Source organism: Plodia interpunctella, chromosome 1 (genome assembly GCF_027563975.2).
Source record: "Plodia interpunctella isolate USDA-ARS_2022_Savannah chromosome 1, ilPloInte3.2, whole genome shotgun sequence".
Lineage (NCBI taxonomy): Eukaryota > Metazoa > Arthropoda > Insecta > Lepidoptera > Pyralidae > Plodia > Plodia interpunctella.
Genome location: NC_071294.1, coordinates 8,862,855 through 8,882,019, shown reverse-complemented (window position 1 = coordinate 8,882,019; position 19,165 = coordinate 8,862,855). Strand labels below are relative to the sequence as shown.

General features: G+C 36.8%; 3 protein-coding genes across 5 annotated transcripts in view; 2 read left to right on the top strand and 1 right to left on the bottom strand.

The window, feature by feature from the left end:
• Positions 1 to 9,610, bottom strand: part of uzip (unzipped) — a 29,039-nt gene extending 19,429 nt beyond the window's left edge. The window contains exon 1 of the mRNA XM_053748469.2: positions 9,376 to 9,610. The gene's annotated coding sequence lies outside the window, so the exon portion shown is untranslated. The remainder of the gene's footprint in view (positions 1 to 9,375) is intronic.
• The window catches only part of Miga (Mitoguardin), a 48,371-nt gene extending 29,359 nt beyond the window's left edge, over positions 1 to 19,012 (top strand). Inside the window, exons 4-10 of the mRNA XM_053748341.2 lie at positions 13,754 to 13,920; positions 14,746 to 14,922; positions 15,609 to 15,718; positions 16,054 to 16,222; positions 16,713 to 16,817; positions 16,976 to 17,104; positions 18,021 to 19,012. Of these exons, the coding sequence (XP_053604316.1) occupies positions 13,754 to 13,920; positions 14,746 to 14,922; positions 15,609 to 15,718; positions 16,054 to 16,222; positions 16,713 to 16,817; positions 16,976 to 17,104; positions 18,021 to 18,335 (1,172 nt within the window). The 3' untranslated portion in view covers positions 18,336 to 19,012. The remainder of the gene's footprint in view (positions 1 to 13,753; positions 13,921 to 14,745; positions 14,923 to 15,608; positions 15,719 to 16,053; positions 16,223 to 16,712; positions 16,818 to 16,975; positions 17,105 to 18,020) is intronic.
• LOC128671773 (uncharacterized) lies at positions 11,748 to 13,446 on the top strand. 3 transcript variants are annotated; one of them, XM_053748546.1, is made up of 4 exons: positions 11,748 to 11,788; positions 12,122 to 12,306; positions 12,385 to 12,712; positions 12,943 to 13,446. In XM_053748546.1, the coding sequence occupies exons 2-4, from the start codon at positions 12,127 to 12,129 to the stop codon at positions 13,227 to 13,229; spliced, it is 795 nt and encodes a 264-aa protein (XP_053604521.1). In that variant the 5' UTR covers positions 11,748 to 11,788; positions 12,122 to 12,126; the 3' UTR covers positions 13,230 to 13,446. The 3 variants fall into 3 exon arrangements, with proteins under 3 accessions (XP_053604521.1, XP_053604513.1, XP_053604505.1); XM_053748538.1 differs by lacking the exon at positions 11,748 to 11,788 and adding an exon at positions 11,795 to 12,001; XM_053748530.1 differs by lacking the exon at positions 11,748 to 11,788 and adding an exon at positions 11,795 to 12,022.
• Positions 19,013 to 19,165: the final 153 nt, after the last annotated feature.

Below are 19,165 nucleotides of genomic sequence, written 5' to 3'. Positions count from 1 at the left end.
AGAAAAATACTTTCATTTTAAACTCGCGTTTCTAAGTGTTATTTAGTTCGTAGAACTGCATTCGTCCTGCATTTCACAGTGTCATATGACACTGAAATGCAATTTCCTGACACATATGTGTTTGGAAATTGCCGTTCTGCCTTAGCTCTATGTTATATTGCTCGCTTGTGTTAAACTGACTTCTGTCTGGTATTTTAACCCCGGGAGACGCTAGCTATGTGGCGGGTAACGGAAGAGCTCGGTTCACTGTTCACAATTAGTGCCTTGTCCCGTTACCGGCGCATTGTCCGCTTCAATACACCGTCAGTTATACTCCTTTGTGCATTTGTAATATAAGGTTCTCAGGTTGTTTGTTTTGCATTCGGTGTTGCACCAGTCTCACCAGCGAATTGCGTATTGTTCAAGCAACTTGAGGATAACATATTATTTTACAAGAACAGTGCTTGAATATGGTGCTTGAGAAATGAAACCAACGCGTTTATCTCCGGTCAATATCAAGCTTTGACTGCCATAATGTATTAGGTCTGAGTTGAGATTTGAGTAAGACTGTGCAAGTTCTACACTTGCACTATTGTTTCCGTCTACGACTAAACTAGACAATATCTTTAGGTTAGGAAAATAAGTAGTAGCGGCGTAAAATAATATTTGGTATTGATATTGTTAATAATTTGTTTACCTAAGTAATTCACTGTAGCATTTTTTTATTAACATAACTATATCACCATTAAATACTATTAAATATTTAATAGATATCCATTAGTGACTCATTCATACACTACACTTATTAGATCATAACACAATGAAGAACCGTTAGAAAGTGGTGCGACCTCAAAAAGGGACGTATTCTGCCGGAAGTGTATCACCATGATTTGCAAATGCTTCCTGAATTATTACAACAAAACTCTTTTCAAATACATAGTGGTGTGTAACTATTATCAACAATTTTGCACCTTTTAAACTTCCTGCAATTAAATAAAATCAACCGTGTGATAAAACTTGGCACGAAACCTTTCTTTGATCGATCGGCGGCGTCAAATTTTGACCAGATATAAATATAACATCTGGAGCAAAGATAGGAACAGGCGAGGGAATTTCAAGGACGTAGTCCCTTTGGCCGGCCAAGGCCTTCACGGAAACCTTTGACAAGGAAATGAATGCCCTTGAACACGGAGCGAAGGTTTGGATTCTCTGAATATTGGAATATAAAATTAAATGCAATTGCGATACCATTTTGAATATAAGAAGAGAAATAACCTATGTCTAGTTTGGATTGTGTACGGTTTGATGCCTTTATGTTACATTAACTACCTGATTCAAGATTTCATGTAACATTGTGAATTGCGTGAAAAGTAATTTACGGTATGTATGAGCAAGTTTTTATTTGCCAGAAAACTGCGCAACTCTAATTTGCAAAACATAAAGTAGCAATACGTGTTTTCTGTATCAGTTTTCTATTGCAAAAAAGCAATTATATTCACATAACCAATTTTTTGAAGTTTAGCATTGCGTGCCAGTTTTTAACGTTTAAGAGTGCTTTTCTAATGTGAACCTCATAATAGACTGGAAACTGTATATTGATATTGTTGTTAAAATGCATCATGTTGTCGTGCTTTCTATAATTATCTAGCACACATCTGATCGCGGCTATCGGTTCTCTAATCCATGATTTCTGTTATTAATAGTTCTTCACTCTGGTTCCCATATATTTTTTAATGTTTACCAAATATCGTTGGGTCATTTTTTTTCTAATAATCAGCAGGTGATCTATCAACATAGAGATAAACTTAATTCTCTCCCTGACTTTTGAATTTAGTTTTCATTCACTTCCAAGAAGTGACAGTTTATTTTCCAGTTTTGCTCAGAATTTTAAGCAATTGCTATTAGATAGCCTTATACTGGTATAAATAGTTATGCCCGTTTGCGCATAGCACCACGATACAAGTGCCCTTATTGTCAAGGGCATTGCCAGAATTACCGAGGAAATAGGATTATTTCAAGCGGATATTAAATTATCGCCGGTGGTGTGAGCCGGAATCCTGGTGCGGGCACTATTGTTGATAGACTTTTACGATATGTCTTATGAATCACTATTAACGTGATATAAACTGTGGGACTTACATTCACATTGCATGGCATAATAATGTGTTTGGAAACGCCAGTGATAAAATAGTAATGTTTGTTTATGGTTACATTAAAATAGTATTTTAACTCCCATTGTAATGGTAAATATAACGCAATAAAGCGATAGAGTATTAAATATACAAACGTAAGCACGTGGTTGCGCACGCGCCGACCTTCGCGCCGGAAGCTCTCGGCCGATACTTGCATGACATTGTCTCTGTTTTTCATGTAACACCTGCCAGGCACGTTCGATCATGCGAAGAATTTAAATGAGATAGGTACTTCCGAATTAATTTTGTGTTTATGGAAGTAGAAAATAAGGCCCTTACGTTCGATTAATGGTGTTGTCCTACGTTGTAGTAATGGTTTTTTAAATTGATTCTAATCGGTCATGCTATATATTTGAATATAAATAAAACAGATGACGTCTTAATCTACGATCTTTGACCAAAGATATCCTTGTATGTTTTTCTCATTGGGCTTTTAGCAGTCGTGAATAAGTCGATGTTCTAATAAGAAACGACCACGAAGAAGCGTCCGCGCGTGTTCATTTAATTTCCTCACAGTGACCGCGATAACCACTTGTTGGTCCAATGTAAGTAATTAATTTTACCGAGCTTCGTTAATCCAACCCGGACAGCTTAATATCACCTCCTCTCGGCTAAGTATTCAATAAAATTACAAAAATATTTAGTAATAGAATGAGTATTATATACATTCACACGTTCATATATACATTCATCCTGTTTGAGATCAGTTTTATTTTAGGTTATCTATCAATTATGAGAGACATAAACAATTCTGACAGTGCCGTTTGTTCTTATTGTTTAGTGTTATATCTGCAGCTGCGAAATTCCACAAAGCAATTTCCCTGGAGCTATCTCAACTAATACTTTGTAGACTAATCCAATTCCCACTTCTCTTTACCTAGGATGTTTCTTACTACAACCTAATAAGTATATTTTATTTCCAGTCACGAGATACGATACTATTCTTTAATCAAAATGTGCCTATGGGTTAAACTCAACATGAACCACATCTCACGAACCATACAAAGTTTTATGATTCTCGCCAATATACTATACCTCTCACGAAGCACAGAATGAACCACAAATGACTTCCACTTTTGTGACGATGGCACTTTTTCCTTAAGATTTCAAGGCGTGTAACATGAACGAGTACATTACCACTATTCATGAGATAGAAAACTAGTGTTGGTGTGGTGACAGCAAGATATCTCCATAGTCTGGCGCCTCAAGAAAAAGTTGTGCTCTTAAAGAGTTGAGAACACATTGCGTTTCTCGTTACGTCACACACGTCAACCGACACATCTCTACTACTTTTTACACATGAGAAATGTCTCGTTCAACTTTCCTTATACATTGTTAATGTAGATATACTTTAGGCTTTGTGAGCATAACACTAAAGAGAACACATGTTATATGAAATATGGAATATAAAACAATACAATAAATTAACGTGAGATCTGTGTACATTTTTACCATGGCTGAATTTCGCGACCTACTAACTTCCTCCAGCGAATAAGTATCACAAGAATTTGTAATACAAAATAAAAAGAGCAGCTGCATCTCGTATTCTCGTTCCCCTCGCTCTAATCATCGTTCGTCCAAAGGGTCGTCCGAGACGGGGAGCAATGGCCGGACCAGAAAAAAATATAATAAGGGAACGCATCCAGGTACCCACGCACGAACAACCTTTGTATTTCATTTTTATCCTCTGATCGATCTATACTAACTAACGCTGCCGGAAATAACATCAAAGTTTTTTTTATTTATTATTTATTATAATTTGATTTTTTTAAATGTACATTAATTTAGACCTAAAATCTGCTGATTATTTACAAAATAAAATTCATAAATACGTTCATAAAATGGTTTCATGAATACCTTCCCTCAATATCGTGTCCATGGGCAGACAATGCCCTGTTAACGACTCGCAAATGCATCCAATGTTTGTGCATTGCCAACAATCTTTATAGTTATGTACGTTACGCGGTCTCCTGTGTATATCTGTTAATTGAAATTCATCAATTCATGCATATCTGGTGGTCGCGGTCGAGGCAATATTCAATCGATCGAATTAAATTCATTGTGAACATTCCTATGCTAAGTCTCCTATGAATTCGTATCGGTGTAGGTATTGGGATGTGAAATAATCTTTTCATAAGCGCTGAACCAAATTTAATCAACTTAAAATCCCGGATTATCTCCTTCTCTATGTAAATTAAATTTCGATCTTAAAGTGTAATGTGTATTCCAAGTACAATGCGTCATAAATAATTCGACAATAGTATTTGTTCCGCCGTATTATTTTGTAACTCGTTTTGTACTTTGGTTGCATATGAAATAGACGCTCGTGGCTGAATACATTTTCATGTTATTAATATGCTACGTGATTTTGTTGGTTTAGCATTTCTATGGAATTATCTGTTGGAAATAGACCGGCTGTAGGAATAAAGGAAGACCAATGAAAGAAAATGAGGTGAAAATAGTATATCAAGTAAGGTTATAGGAAAAAAATCAAATCGGTTGCAATAGCGAATGACGGAACGAAATAGACATATTGTGCCGACGTGCCGACCCTGCGCGGGCAGTGGTCAAGAAAAAGTAAAAGATGATATAATCGATCGACGATAATAATACTTAGCTTATCTAGGTTTAACTATTTTGCACATAATAATTATACTTATATAAACCATTTATGAATAAATTGTTGCGCATATTGAAAGTTTCCTCCCCAAGTCTGCGGTAGCTCCCCCTGAGGTCCGTCAGACAGCCATCGGTAGTGCATTAAGCTATTAGTAAACAGATAGTAAGTTTCACTCTGTAAACATCGGAACGAAACTTAGGGTTGATTGCAGTTGCATTATATTGGACGAAATAACACAAGAGTAGGAACTATGTTCATGAATACTCTGTTATGTTTATGGTATTCTCAACCCACGCTTATTAATCTGAATCTTATAAATAGCTATTTAACATTTATGACATCATAATATGAATGCTATCATTTGTTTATGTGGCATTATTATGTTACAAGAGGGTTTAACGAGGTTAATGTCACCATGTCAACCATGTGTTTATTTCTCTTTTGCTTCGTGTTCGCCCGAGCTCGAAGGCCATTAACTTTTCGTCAAGATCAGGGCCAAACGGTCACCGATTTGTATTTTCAATGCCTACTTGTTGGCAGTCACGGTTTTTTTTCCTCGGTAACCGCGGGAGCCAGTAGTGATGTCATCGTCTTATCTCACAAGTTCGCGCCATTTGCGATATTAGTATTGCATATATAGTAGGTACACGAAAACGTTTTATCAATTAGAATAATACAGATTATTTCGATCCCAACTACGCTTTGTCCTACGCACACGTGAAGCATTCACCCGGGAAGGCTAATCCATAGTGATATTAACTCTGTTGTATACGAGTTTAACTGATGGACGTAGGTTCGCCGGTTGGATAAGATAATGACCAGAAAATTACATCTTACGGGGGCTTTCTCGCAACAGAGATCCAGATCTCGTTGTAACTACAAAATCAGCGGTTTGCAAATAGCGACCTTTTCTTAGACCGCGTAACCGATAAATATACTAATATTATTATTTATACCAATTAAAGTTACATACGTCTCTTCAAATAACATTTAGTGAATGTATTTGCAGCAGACTTGTAAGTGTTGCGGGTGAGGGTGGCGTCGCCGTCGCGCGGGCGCGTATCGATCGTGCCGCCAACCGCGCGGCCTGCATACGAATACGAGAATCGCCCTCGGTTCAGCCCCTTATCAACCACTTCCACCAGACTAAGTTCTAAGCCCTTCGTTAGTGTCGTGACCTCCCCGATTGTTATGTCAACATCAAGTACCTTCATTTGAATATCATTAGGTCAGATTATTTAATTTTCAATATTAGAATTCAAAGTGCTTCGCTTCGCATCGCAACGGGAAGATGATATCACTGTCGCGAGGTTATGACGACAACACAAGTATAAATTACGAAAACCTTTCCCCTTTTTTCGCACCCCAAGGGATGCGACCTCGTTCAGCAGAGATTGGTACTGTGGAAGTACGATGTATATTTGCCTAGACCTAGACCAATGAGGTCACGAAAATGTTTAAAATAAATTTGAATGATTGATGTTGACATTGTTACCTTGGATACATTTTAGTGATGCACGTTATGACAATTTAATAATATTTGTAAGTCTTTAAAGACAGAGCATAGTGATACTACCCACTAATTTATTTCAACTGTATTTATAATGTACTTACCTATGTCTCACAAATAAATATTCTTATTCTTATTCTTATTCTTATTCTTATTCTTATTCTTATTCTTATTCTTATTCTTATTCACGGCTAAGCTATGGGATTACTTCCCCCTAAACTTTTCAGAGTACCTACGACCATAAAACGCGAACCATGTTAACCCTCCTTGGCCAGCAATAAAAATTTAACAAGATTCCATGGAAAATCGTTTGCTAGTATAATTCCGTGCTCGTGTTTGAGCACGGAATTATACTAGCAAACGAGCTCTCTTCTTGTGTAGGTAATGTAATGTAATGAGTGCTTATTGTACTTAGATTTTATTAGTGTTAATTATTAAACAATTTACACAAATACATTTAACAAATTAGAAATATTTTTTGATAATAATAATTTATCTTTTAAAAACTTTGGGAGTTGAAACAGCATAAAAACATTAGTAATTAATATTGATTACAATGATTCTATTTTATCTATATTCCAAGTATATTTCAACTTAAATACATCTGGTTACTTTTTAATGTATGTGTAAGAACAAAATTTTCCTTGTAAAAGCTATTCATCTGATTATGTTGAGGGTGATGCCCGCTCCAAAAATTGACGCAATTTTCCAGCCGACAACGCGCCTACTTATTGCTCGCGAAATGTCTCCGCGCTCTTAAGTAGGCCAGCTTGAGGGTTCGGGAATTTATACGCGCGTAAATTTTATAACAGGGGTCGGGTCGGAAAGCGCTAATTTCAAGCATTAGTCTAGGTCTAATTAAATTTTAATTAAAATTTCGATTAAATATCAAATGCAAGCAAAACTCCCTGAAATTTTAATTTTTCCGATAAATTTACAACGTTTGGCTACTCTTGAAATATTCAACATGTATTGTTATAAACGGAGATGAGCAATTAGTCGAGACCGAGATGCTACGAAGGAGGCAATTCAGCGTGTCTCCCGGACCCTATCGGTTAGTTGCCAATCTTCAAATCCACCATAATCATACATAATGTCTTTGCTTTAGTGTTCTTGCTTGATTAAAACGTAAAGATCAAACTGGATAAAACTAGACTTAATCTATTAATAACTTTTCAGTTTGCACCGTTACAATTACTTACTCCAATACTATGATAAATCTATGAAATTGAATACTAATTGGCTTCCCAGCACACGCTGCATCGTAGTAAATTGGTATTAGTACCTACTTCAATTGCTTTTTCAATTGTGGCCGGCGCGTCGCCTGTCACATTCAATTCATTAGGTATGCTTGCAACTTTAACTTGCATTAAATAAAAGATGCGAATTCATTTAAAAGTACATTATCATGACCATGAACTAAAATACAATAACATGAATGGACAAATTCCCAATGAGGTAACAGGAGGCATAGCAGATCGATACATCGACGCCAAACAGTGGGCAGTAGTAATCATCAACAAGAGTAAAATATTTTATCGTGTAACTAAGACAATACGAATGCAACAGTATCGCGAGCCATCAAAACAAACTCAAAACTTTTGATTCGAATATCAAGAATATATATATTTTTTATCGTGACTACAAAAAGAAGTTATTGTAGGTACTACCAGAATTGCGATAAGTAATATTGCAGCATCATATTCAGCAGAATCCAGAGCTGTTTTGGCATTCCTTTCCTTTCATGTCGGTATGGGACACAATGCTTATTTCGCAACTATTGGAGATTATCTATGAATACAATTGTCGCAGGGACACGTGGAATCGCAGCTGCCGTCTGCAGTGAAACCATAGATATCTATCATTTAGTTTATACTTTTAAGCAGATGTTTTCACGGAATGTTGCGCATTGAATTTTAATGCAATCGTATGCCAATGTAAACAGTGAATTATTTCGATAATGTTAGTAACGGCTGCAGTTTTTGTTTTATCGGTAAAATTGTTAATTTCATTGTGCAAGGGCGGTGAAATTCCTTTGGTTTATTTACATGTCTTCATTGCAACATGACGGAAATAATAACTTACTTGTATGATAAAAAAAAAGAAGAAGAATTAATAGGCTGAGTGGAGTCACAAAAGTAGAATTATAGTGCAGACGACTGCTGGAGTGGACACAAATACGATGGAAGGATGATATAAACTGCACAAAATTCGTAAATGTGACAGGAACTGAAAGAGTCCTGTACCAAACAGTTGCATGAACAAGAAACAGAAGAAAATGCATTATGCTTCATGGAATTGTGCTAGATATGTTCAACTAAATGCTAGACTCGTTTTACTTTGCTTCTGAAGAGAAGGACCACATAACAATATGTTTAATTGATGTCATTTGACATTATGATGAAGATTTAGGCACTAAGCATCCTCCGGTTGCATAAGTTGCCGGTGAAACGAGCGAGGAACCGGTTCGAAAGAAACGTGTTAGGAGGTCCTCTCCTAGTGTTCAAAATGTGGCAGTGTTCTTCTGACTTAATAAGCTCTGAATCTGACTAAACAATAAATTAAAAAAACTTACCAGATTTTGACTTACCTTATTTCTAAAGTACTTAGTTTCTCTTGCACTTCAAATCGATTCAAATGAAACAGATTTGAAGTGCAAGAGAAACTAAGTACTTAATTAGGACTTCATTTGGAAAACAGATAAATTTGTTATGTATCGTTTTCAGTTTTTATATTACCTCTAACCTATTACTTTAAAAAAATAGTAATAAAAATCGGAATAAAAACCTTATTGTATATTTGTACTTAGTAGAAATACTGACAATGATCTTTTTAATAACATGCTCGAAGATGCTTCCATAGTGGTGGCAAAGGTCAAAGCCAGATATAAAAGATGTTCTTGTTATTAGATAGGTGTTTGTATTCTCGACCGGAATTTCTACTACGTATTCTCAAGCTATTAATTAACTTCTAATTTATTGAATTAAATAATTGTATCTCTGCAATATTCACATACCGGAGAGAACTCTCGATAGCAATTAGTTTTATTGGAATTCAGTCTCAGGTGTTCTTACCTAAATCTCAACGATCGCAGTAAGTATCGAAGAAAGCCCCTGGGAGATCACAGGCCTATGTTTTTTAGAACTACACATACACTAAACTGTTTGGTAGAATCACTGTTAGCATCCAAATGAGTGGTTCACTCGAGGAGACGCTACGGGTAGATGCGACGCAGTTAGAAATGAGATGACAGGGTACCGCCGCAGTGCGGAGTTTCCGTAGGACTGGCGGAGCGGCGGCGTGTCGGCGCGGCGCGTGGTGTGCCCGCGGACGATGTCGGCGGCCGACGTATGTCTTGCTTGCGTATGCTTGGTGAGGAGGTGAGGAGACCCTGCGGACATATTCTGTCCGAAAAGTTCAAGACTTTTCTTAATCGTTGCCTTTATTTTCGTAACATTGTTTATGTTAAGAGGTGCATGGGTTTCTTCCTTCTTCCTATGTTTAAGTTATAGAAAATTTCTCTGTTTCTATCTACCTGTTGATTTTGACAGATGTATAAATGCTATTTAGTTTGGAACTAATTAGTGTTAGCATTTATGAGACTGACAACCCATGATTATTGAGATGCATTGGGAAATGTAATGGAGATTGGAGAATATACATTATTGGAGTATTTGTTTATCATCGTATCTTGAGTCACTCTTCACTGGCTACACTTACCAGATCATTCATCTTTCCAAGAACCTTTGGAGTTAAGTATATAAGTATTCGTGGAGTTAGATGACGTTGCTCCAAAAACCGGTTCGCAAGTTTAAAATTCGCAGTCACAGTCGCGCTCGTGACCGCGGAAAATCCTTTACATACAAAAAACCTTTTAAAATCAGTATACAATTTGATCTAAAACCAACTTTAAACTTAATGGGTTAAGTTACTTATTCGAAAGTAGTTTTTAAATTAAAGTATGTACTTACCGAAATGTTACAACAAAAAGCTATTCTGTGGCAGTATAGTTAAATGACAAAAAGCTTTCGTCAGGTCGACGAAAATAGATAGGAGTGTCTGAAATTAATGGCGTTGTTCTAATCTAATGCTTTGTATTGAACCTGATAATTGTGTTTAAGAAAGATAGTCAAGGTGTATCTGTGTATTAATGGATTCTTCAAACTGCAATGTTTACTTTCTATGGCCTTGCCCTTTTTTCGAATTTCCTCTTTTCCAGTTATGCCGATTAATATATTCTTATCCTTATCTCACATATTCTAAAACAAAATCCTCTGCGGCGTCTGTCTATTCGCGATAAACTAAAAAAATACGGCATTGATTTTCATGCAGTTTTTACCAAAATATAGGGTGATTCTTGAGGAAGGTTAAAGTGTATAGATTTTTTTTATACCCGTGTATATATATTTATTTATACTTAATTGATTTTTGCGTTTAGTTTTTAGAACTAATTCAGTGATGTTATATCAAATCGCGTGCACTGAGTAGGCTTAAAGTTGTCACGTAGACGTTCCGTGAAGCGAATATTAAATTCCGGGTAAATTAATTAACTTTGCCATGTAAGCCGACACCATGGTGGGTATGGTCGCTTTGGATGCCGTTTGTCATCAGGTCAAACGTAAAAATGTTTAATGTGCTGTCAATTGAAACACATATGGTGAGTTAATGCAAGTTTCCTACTAATAAATTTGATTTAACTACTGCTCTGTCTGTAGTTTAATTCTAATGTCTTAAAAATACAGTTATTACGTACTTATAACGTTTCGATTGAGCACTCACTAACCTACCTACTCATCTATATATAATTCATTATTTACAACTGAGTACTTTTTTTTCTATCTTTTATATTTTAAATTATCTGTCCTATAATCAATTTAGTATCTAATAAAATTAATGTCCCCTACTGAACTCGATTGTTATCGTAATACAGTTTGCATAACTTTGATGGTTCAGTATTAATTGCTGGTTTTTCATTGCGGCAAATAAATGAAATTTGAATGAGAATACAAACTATATTCATGCATTCGCGTTGGCATCGGTCTGAGTTCGGCGATAGTGTATAGCCGACATAGGTTTCTTTTTTTCTAATTCCGGCTACACAATATGCCGAATCCCCAATATTTGGCAAACTGTGTTGTGATAATGTACCTACAGCCAGCATAAAATAGTGCCATCTGTGAACTTAATCAGGACAATTACGGCTGCTACTCCATGGCAGAGGGCGTGGTATGACAATACACAATTCAGTGTGATAATAATAACTATTTAAAGGCTCAATGTTTTATTCAAATCAATTTTATTTATTTATACATAGTTTAAATTTTAATTGTTGAAATTTGTGTCTATATTTTTAGGTAAGTTTATTTGGTTTTTTAGTTTTTATTTTTAATCATAGTAATAAATGTCATGTCAAACTGTCAAACGTCAAACAGATTTTGTTTGACAAATGCGACAAACAAATAAAAATAGTTATGGGATAGGATATAGGTAGGTACCTCCTTAGTAGGTACAGACCGTATACCGTTCTGTATTCAAAACAAAGATATTATCTATACCTAGTAGTAAAATCTAGTTTTGTGAATTTATTTCAAATTTATGAATATCTTCCCGATGAATATAAGAATGGCAAGAAAGGAAATTATAATCAATACCATTGATCTATATCACTGACGTATGGGACATGGGAAGTGTTTGGAGCCGGTTGGACATTAATTATGCTAAGTTCTGAGAACGAATTGTCTTATAAAAAGACAAAGTTGAAATGTGTCAATTTAAGGTTAGTGTAATTATATGCTTACAAGTTTATATTATTTATTTCAGTTTATATGGCTCCCCCACGACGCATTTTAAGACAGCAACAAAAAATTCTCCTTGATTTTCTGGAAGCTAATAAAGATTTGCACAGATGCACACGCGAGGAAATCAAGCAGAAATGGATAGATGTGACAAAGAAACTGAACAGTGTTCCATCTGGAACTTTGAAAACTCCTCATTTATGGAGACGGGTAACTATATTTTATGGAACATGTATCGAGACTGATTGGGTTTAGAAAAGTTCAATTAGTAAACTTTTTAACTTTCAGTACTGGATTGAATGGCGCCATAAATGTAGAAAAAAAGGTGCTGATACTCGAAGGTCAGCCTCTGGTGGAGCTTCAAACAGAGTAATTCCACTTGATGAAGTGGAAATTAGAGCCTTGGAACTAAGTGGGAAGAGTTATATTGTTAATACAACTGGATCTTCTGAAAACATGGATAGTTTTGTTGGTGAAGACTCAGATTCAGAACCCCTGGATAATGTTAAGCACAACGAAGATTCAGATTCAGAACCCTTGAAGAATGTTAAGCTACAATTTTCTACCACTAATGGGAAAGTCAAGCGGTCTATAAGGAACTCCAGAACTTCTACAGGTGGTTATTTAATATTTTAAAAGTGGTACTAAAATTTCTCATTAAATTCCAATGTAAAAATCTATGTGAGACCTTTGCCCAACTGCAGACAAAATAACATGCCAATGATAGATCACAAATGTCAATATTTAAATATGATAGGTAATTTGATTATTTTTTGTTGCAATGGACTATTTATAATTATAGACAGTACTTATACTGAGGTACTTTATAATCTTATCTGTTTTCAGATAATGGTGAGTCATCATCACCACCTCCAAAATGGGCCCTTGATCTCGAAAAACGGAGGATAGCAGCTGAGGAACGCATGGCTACATCCTTAGAGACAATAGCAAACTTGATCAAAGCTCAAGAAGAGAGAAGGAGTATTCTCGAAGAACGGATGACTGATGCACTCACTGCCATAGCTGGTACACTGCAGGATCTGAACAGCGGTGTGCAAGAAGCAGTTCATCATTTACAGCAAGTTCATCCAATAAAAACAAATGATAGGAACATTAAAGATGAATTTTTGTAGCAGTGAATTTTATGAAATTAATTTAAGATAAACATGCTGTAAATATTAGCAATATTGCTTTTTTCGTAAGTCTGTAAACTTATTTATTTTTAATGTGTAAGCTATCTATGTAATAAAATAGGTGAAATAAGAGTTAATGTCTTAAAAAGATCAAAGACTTTTATAAATATTTCGTTCTAAAATATGTAACCTGAATAAATAAACATATAATTTTATACTTGGGTGTTTCATTATACTTCACATTTGTTGAAATAGGTTTCACATTTCCATATGGTGGAAGTTTTTAAAATTTCCTATACCTTTTGGCAATATCAGAGACAAATCATATTCAACATAAAACTAGAAAATAGCAGCCCGTCCCCGGAATCACACTATCTATAGGTGAAAGCGCATGAAAATCCTTGCATATAGACAGCCGTGGCAGAAGGCTTTGTTTTAAAAAATGTCAGGTTAACTATAACTGAACTCAAGTCAACAAAGAACTATACCACCCAAGAAGACTAACAGTAGAGTATCTGTTTCAGGTATGGAGGCACTGGAAACTAGTATAAACTATTGGGAGGACGCGCTGGCCGCGTTCTCGCTGGGCGCACGCGGCGGCGTGTCGGGCACGCTGGCGCTCACTTCACCTGAGGAAGCGGAGTTCTGTCGTGAAATACAGGACCTCTTGCAAAACGCGTATTTGTTACAGGTAATCATTGTTATTAGGCTATAGAATATTTAATAATGTTTGACCTCTGTCTCAACTGAGAGCCTTCCCAGCCATGGACATTAAAGCCCAAGGTCCGCTTTCATACTTTCTCGTCACGTTACACGAAGAAATCTCACTAATTCATCCTTTGAACTGCTTGTTGATGTTGCTGTATTAGATACCGGCGACCGTAGGACGAAAAATTAAGAAAGCGTACCCTGGGCTACGCCCGGAGCCCAGGGTATGCTTTAGCTGGGAAGAAACCGGGAAAATGCTCAGACGAAATAAAGGTTTTTAATCATGTAAAATGTAATCGACAGATTTCGACTAAATTGGGCACGAACTAGGTATAATCATATAGCTTGGAATAGAACATAGTGTAGGTACTGGTCCTGCTTGGGCTGATGTTGTGTTCTGGCTGACTATAGGATGTCGAAGACCGTGCGAAGTTAAGAAGTAAGTAAGCGGGAATATGCACAGTTAAGAGAGAAAACACATACTTACCTATGTAGTGTTTGTTATGCCGAAATACAAATATTTGCCAGGAAATAGTTGTTGTTATAGAGGAATCGAGTGAGATTTGTCAAGATCGTGGTAAGTGGAAATTCCTAGTCTTTGCCTATCCCATGGGAAACAGGCATGAGAATATGTATATTTTCATTAGGAAGCTGTCGTCGAGATATAATCAAATAATAACTTGTCTGTAAGCGTCGTGCCATCGACTAATCGAAGCGCGGCATTACTGTTATACCGCTCTCGATTCCACGGTAAGGATTAGGCGTCTACTGTGGGACAGTTTTGTTATTTTATGATGTATGTCGTCAGGAGCGTTGCGAGTTGCTATTCCTCGACCAACGGTCGGTGCTGTTCCGGTCGGAGAGCGGCGGCGCGGAGCCGAGGCCGGGCCGCCGCTCGCGCCTGCTCTCCACGCACACCGGCTCCGAGCCCACGCGCCGCGACCACCACTCCAGCGCCGAGTCCTTCGCCTCGGCTGAAGACCAGGTAGGAAGTTATTACTGCATACTGCTATACTACGCCATCACTCACACTCAAGTCCCACCCGGCAAAATAATATTCATTGCAAGCGAGTTTTGTTAGTGGAAACCTATACCTACCTATAAGTAATTAATGGGCTTTCCGACGGGAAGTATAATTGTCTTAAAAGTTTTACCTATATATTTTGTAAACTTAGCTATTGGTTCCTCTAAAAATAAATACCTACATAAAACGTCCTATATAGACGTACTTCACTGGAGCTTACAACGTGCAGTTCTCTAATTAGTTGTTAATGTAAAGTGTGTTTTTACAGAGGACGATTTAAAGCTCACTTTTAAATGAACGTCATCTTACCGGGTGGGAGTGGTGCAGCTGCTTATCGCTTCGTTAAACGTTGCGCCACAACCACAGGCGTCTGTTTCAGGCGACTTAAACTAGGAATTAACATGTAATTAATTTATTTTCCACAACAAATTTAATTATTTAGGAGATGTACTGGAGGCTAGATTAGATTAGATTTAATAAAATATCTCGCCTACTTAATTCGTTAGATTCATGATCGCATTTTACTGCGAGATTCTATTTTCTGAATATAATTTACAAACTTTCAAACACACAAAGACAAGACACTTAGAATAGAGAAGAACATTACTTATCAATATTTATGATAAATAATTATCTACTTATTTCAGGTTGCAGATTTGAGGGAATTTGATGACTTCACAGAAATACTTCCAGAATTAGACAATTTAGAATTATACCAAATGGCAGTAAAACAGTTGGAATCCGGTATTTCTTGCAGGTGATAACTTTAAATAGTTGTTGTCAAAGTAATGTTTCATACTTATAACATTTAAGTCTACTGCTAGAAATAACCTTTTTCCAATAGACTTCCACAGATACAGTAAGTAGTTCCTTCAACAACTGGCGCTGATCTGTCACGGTAGTTATTTCAGAGGAACAATTTTCATCACTATGCGTTAGTTCCTTTTAATGATCCCAAAGAAGTACACTGGGTCAGATTATATCGATTTAATCGTGGCCTCTGCTCCACTTCTAATACATAATAATTTGCCCGAAACAAATACTTATGTATTTCATATTGATGATTTATTCTTTTGTGGTATTGCATCACAGAACGCTCCGCACAGAAGTGGTCCAATGTTCGTCAGACAGCGAGTTTCTTTGCAAATTGCACTGTCTGCGGCTGGCGCTGCGCCACGTGTTCCTCGACGCGGCCGCCTGGCGCTGGTTCGTGGACGCGGGCCGCCAGGTGCTCACTGACCTGCTCCTGTTCGCTGACAAGGTATATATACAGCACAGTATCCAGCTGCTGTGACAGCTGCACTAAGGCTGAAAATAGGTCTCTTAATTCAGGCTACTCGAGGTTAATCTGACCCTGTCTTTCACAGCTTCATACATTCTGACAGTTTAATGTACCTACGCGGGTGCGGACTCTCTGTTACTACTTATAGGAATTAGGCAATATGAAGACTGCAAAACAAAAAGGCCTCAATCTATCGCTCTAAAATATTATGAAAGTCTTATTTGCTTCAAATTAATTGACATCTTATCTCAACAATTACTGAAATTCCATTGGTCGCTATAAATTGAAAAACAGTCTTATAAAACTGTAGAAGGTTCTTACGATAAAAGGTGCATAGAGGAAGTTTTGGGTCGTTTTTGCCCACCCAGGGGATACAATTAGAAAATAGAATAGAATGATATGTACTACTCCATTTTTACGTCAATACATAAGTATATTTTACACAATCTGTGTTATCGTTTTTTTACAGGAACCAAAGGAATTCTTAGTGGCCTACGAAGAAATGGTAACGTGGACGACAGATGGCGCTAATTGGCCTACAATCGAAAAAGAACTCTTTAGTAAAGGTGTTAAGGTTAGTTTTATCCCCTGCACAAATGATCTATTAAAATATTCATAATTCATAATTTTTAAATAAAGCAAGTACATGCTTGCGTCAATTGAATTCTATAAAAATGGTTTTTAAAAAAAGAACAATCAAATGAACAGTCGTTGTCGTGGTGGTGGTCGCAGGCGCTGACGTTCTACGACGTGGTGCTGGACTACATCCTGCTGGACGCGTTCGAGGACCTCGCGGCGCCGCCCTCCTCCGTGCTGGCCGTCGTGCGCAACCGCTGGCTCTCCGACGGCTTCAAGGAGAGCGTACGTGTGTTGTCACAATGATCTGGCAACTAGGGTTGCCGATGACCGGGTTCGGGATCGTCCGAAGTGAAGGCGACAAAGTAGGAAAGCGGACACTCAACGGCTGAGGAAGAAACCGAGAACACGCTCAAATGAGAAAGAGAGAGATGTTTATTGCACATCTTTACAGACAATAGATTAATGCTACTTACTATACCACTAGCATTAGCCATAAACCCGCGGTTCTCATTTTCTCATAGGAGCAGTTATTTTTCCGTGATGAAAGGTACCCTATGTCCTGCATATTTCAAACTATACGTATGTAAAATTTCAACAAGATTGAATAGATAAAGCACGAAGTGGTAAAAAACAAACTTAGTTTCGCATTTATACCATTAGTTCAGATTTGTGTCACAGTCGATACAGTAGGTTCAAGTTCACCTTTATCATTTTTGACCTGTCATTTTTACTAATCTTACTACTGTACTACAAAGTTGTTAGGAGTCAAACAACAGTATAGAGTAGTGCTTAGTACAATCAACAGCACATCAACCTACCCAAATTCATTGCAAACTCGTTCCTATTACCGCACTATAGATGTTCATGCGGGGTAACTTGATGTGCTGTACATAAACAAATATCTTATAGATTCAAATTCGAGGAACCTCGCGACGTATAATTGGTGCACTTAGTCAAGTATATAATCATTAGAAGTTAACTAGGTACTCAGTAGAGTACGTACAGTCAACAACACGTCAAATCAACCTACCTAAATAATTGCAAATTCGCCACTATCGCTATCACATAGTTCCATGTAGGTAACCTACGGTTGATTGTACGTACGCAGTATTAACTTAACTAACGTAATCAACACCATGGTCTATTTCACTATGCGAAATTTAGCTGATATTTAAAAGTAAACAATATTTTTCAACAGGCGCTCACAACGGCAGTGTGGTCCGTCATAAAAGCGAAAAGAAGATATCTCCAATATCCTGACGGTTTTATGGCGCACTTCTACTCGATATCGGAGCATTTGCTTCCAGTTCTAGTGTGGGGCTTTCTCGGGCCCAGGGAGAGATTACGAGACGTGTGCCAAGCCTTCCAAGCAGAAATAGTAGGCTTCATCACAGACCTGTTCAGCTTCCAGAAGTGCCGTTACACGAACGTCGAAGACCTCGCTGTAGATATAATGCAACATGCGAAATCTAGAGCTGCCAACATAACAGATAAACTAGCCGAAAGAAATTAACATATTTATTTTAAGCTTAAGTGAAATTTACTTCGTCGCAAATAAACTGATGCAGTGTCGAATCTGAAAGATTCTAGAAGCACAGAGCCCAAGTAAGATATAGCTTTTACAACCTAAAAAGTAAAATTAATGATTGTTACTTATAACCCATTAATGCTGTCGTTTACAATGAGCAGACATTCCGAACGCATATTTATTGTTTTGAAATCTAACATGGTGTATGTTTTTATGATAGTATTAAAGTTGCATGTATTATATATTATATTGCATATGTATTTAGCTATACACAATTTGCCCGGCAAGCCTTAGAACAACTAACGATATGTATAGTATAGATGTCTCCCTCTATTCGTTCTACATTAAGCAAAACCAAGCCTATTTAAAATTTCAAAAACATTGATAGCTGAAATATTATTCCAATCGATAAACCAATGTATGTACGTAAAAATAGAACTCGTGATGCTTGGAAAACATTTTTAAACCAATAAGCAATTGCATTCCATTTTAAATTCGCATAGGTAATGTACGTACCTATTTTGATTTAATATATGTACAAGAATGTATTTTTTTACTATAGCCGTAATTTCAATTTTAAATACGATCAATAAATAATAGTTACATAAATCGTTGTATAGCCTAATTATGTATTTATTTTGTAAATATATTTAATGATTTAACAGCAGTATTTTTATATTCACATTATTCATGCAGGGTGAACCATATCTAGAGTTATGAATTACAGCATGGTGGGACCACAAAGTCAACCCTGTTTCGTCCTACTAATAGAACTATACGGACAGAAGGACAGCCATTAGCTGTGCCTCTATCAG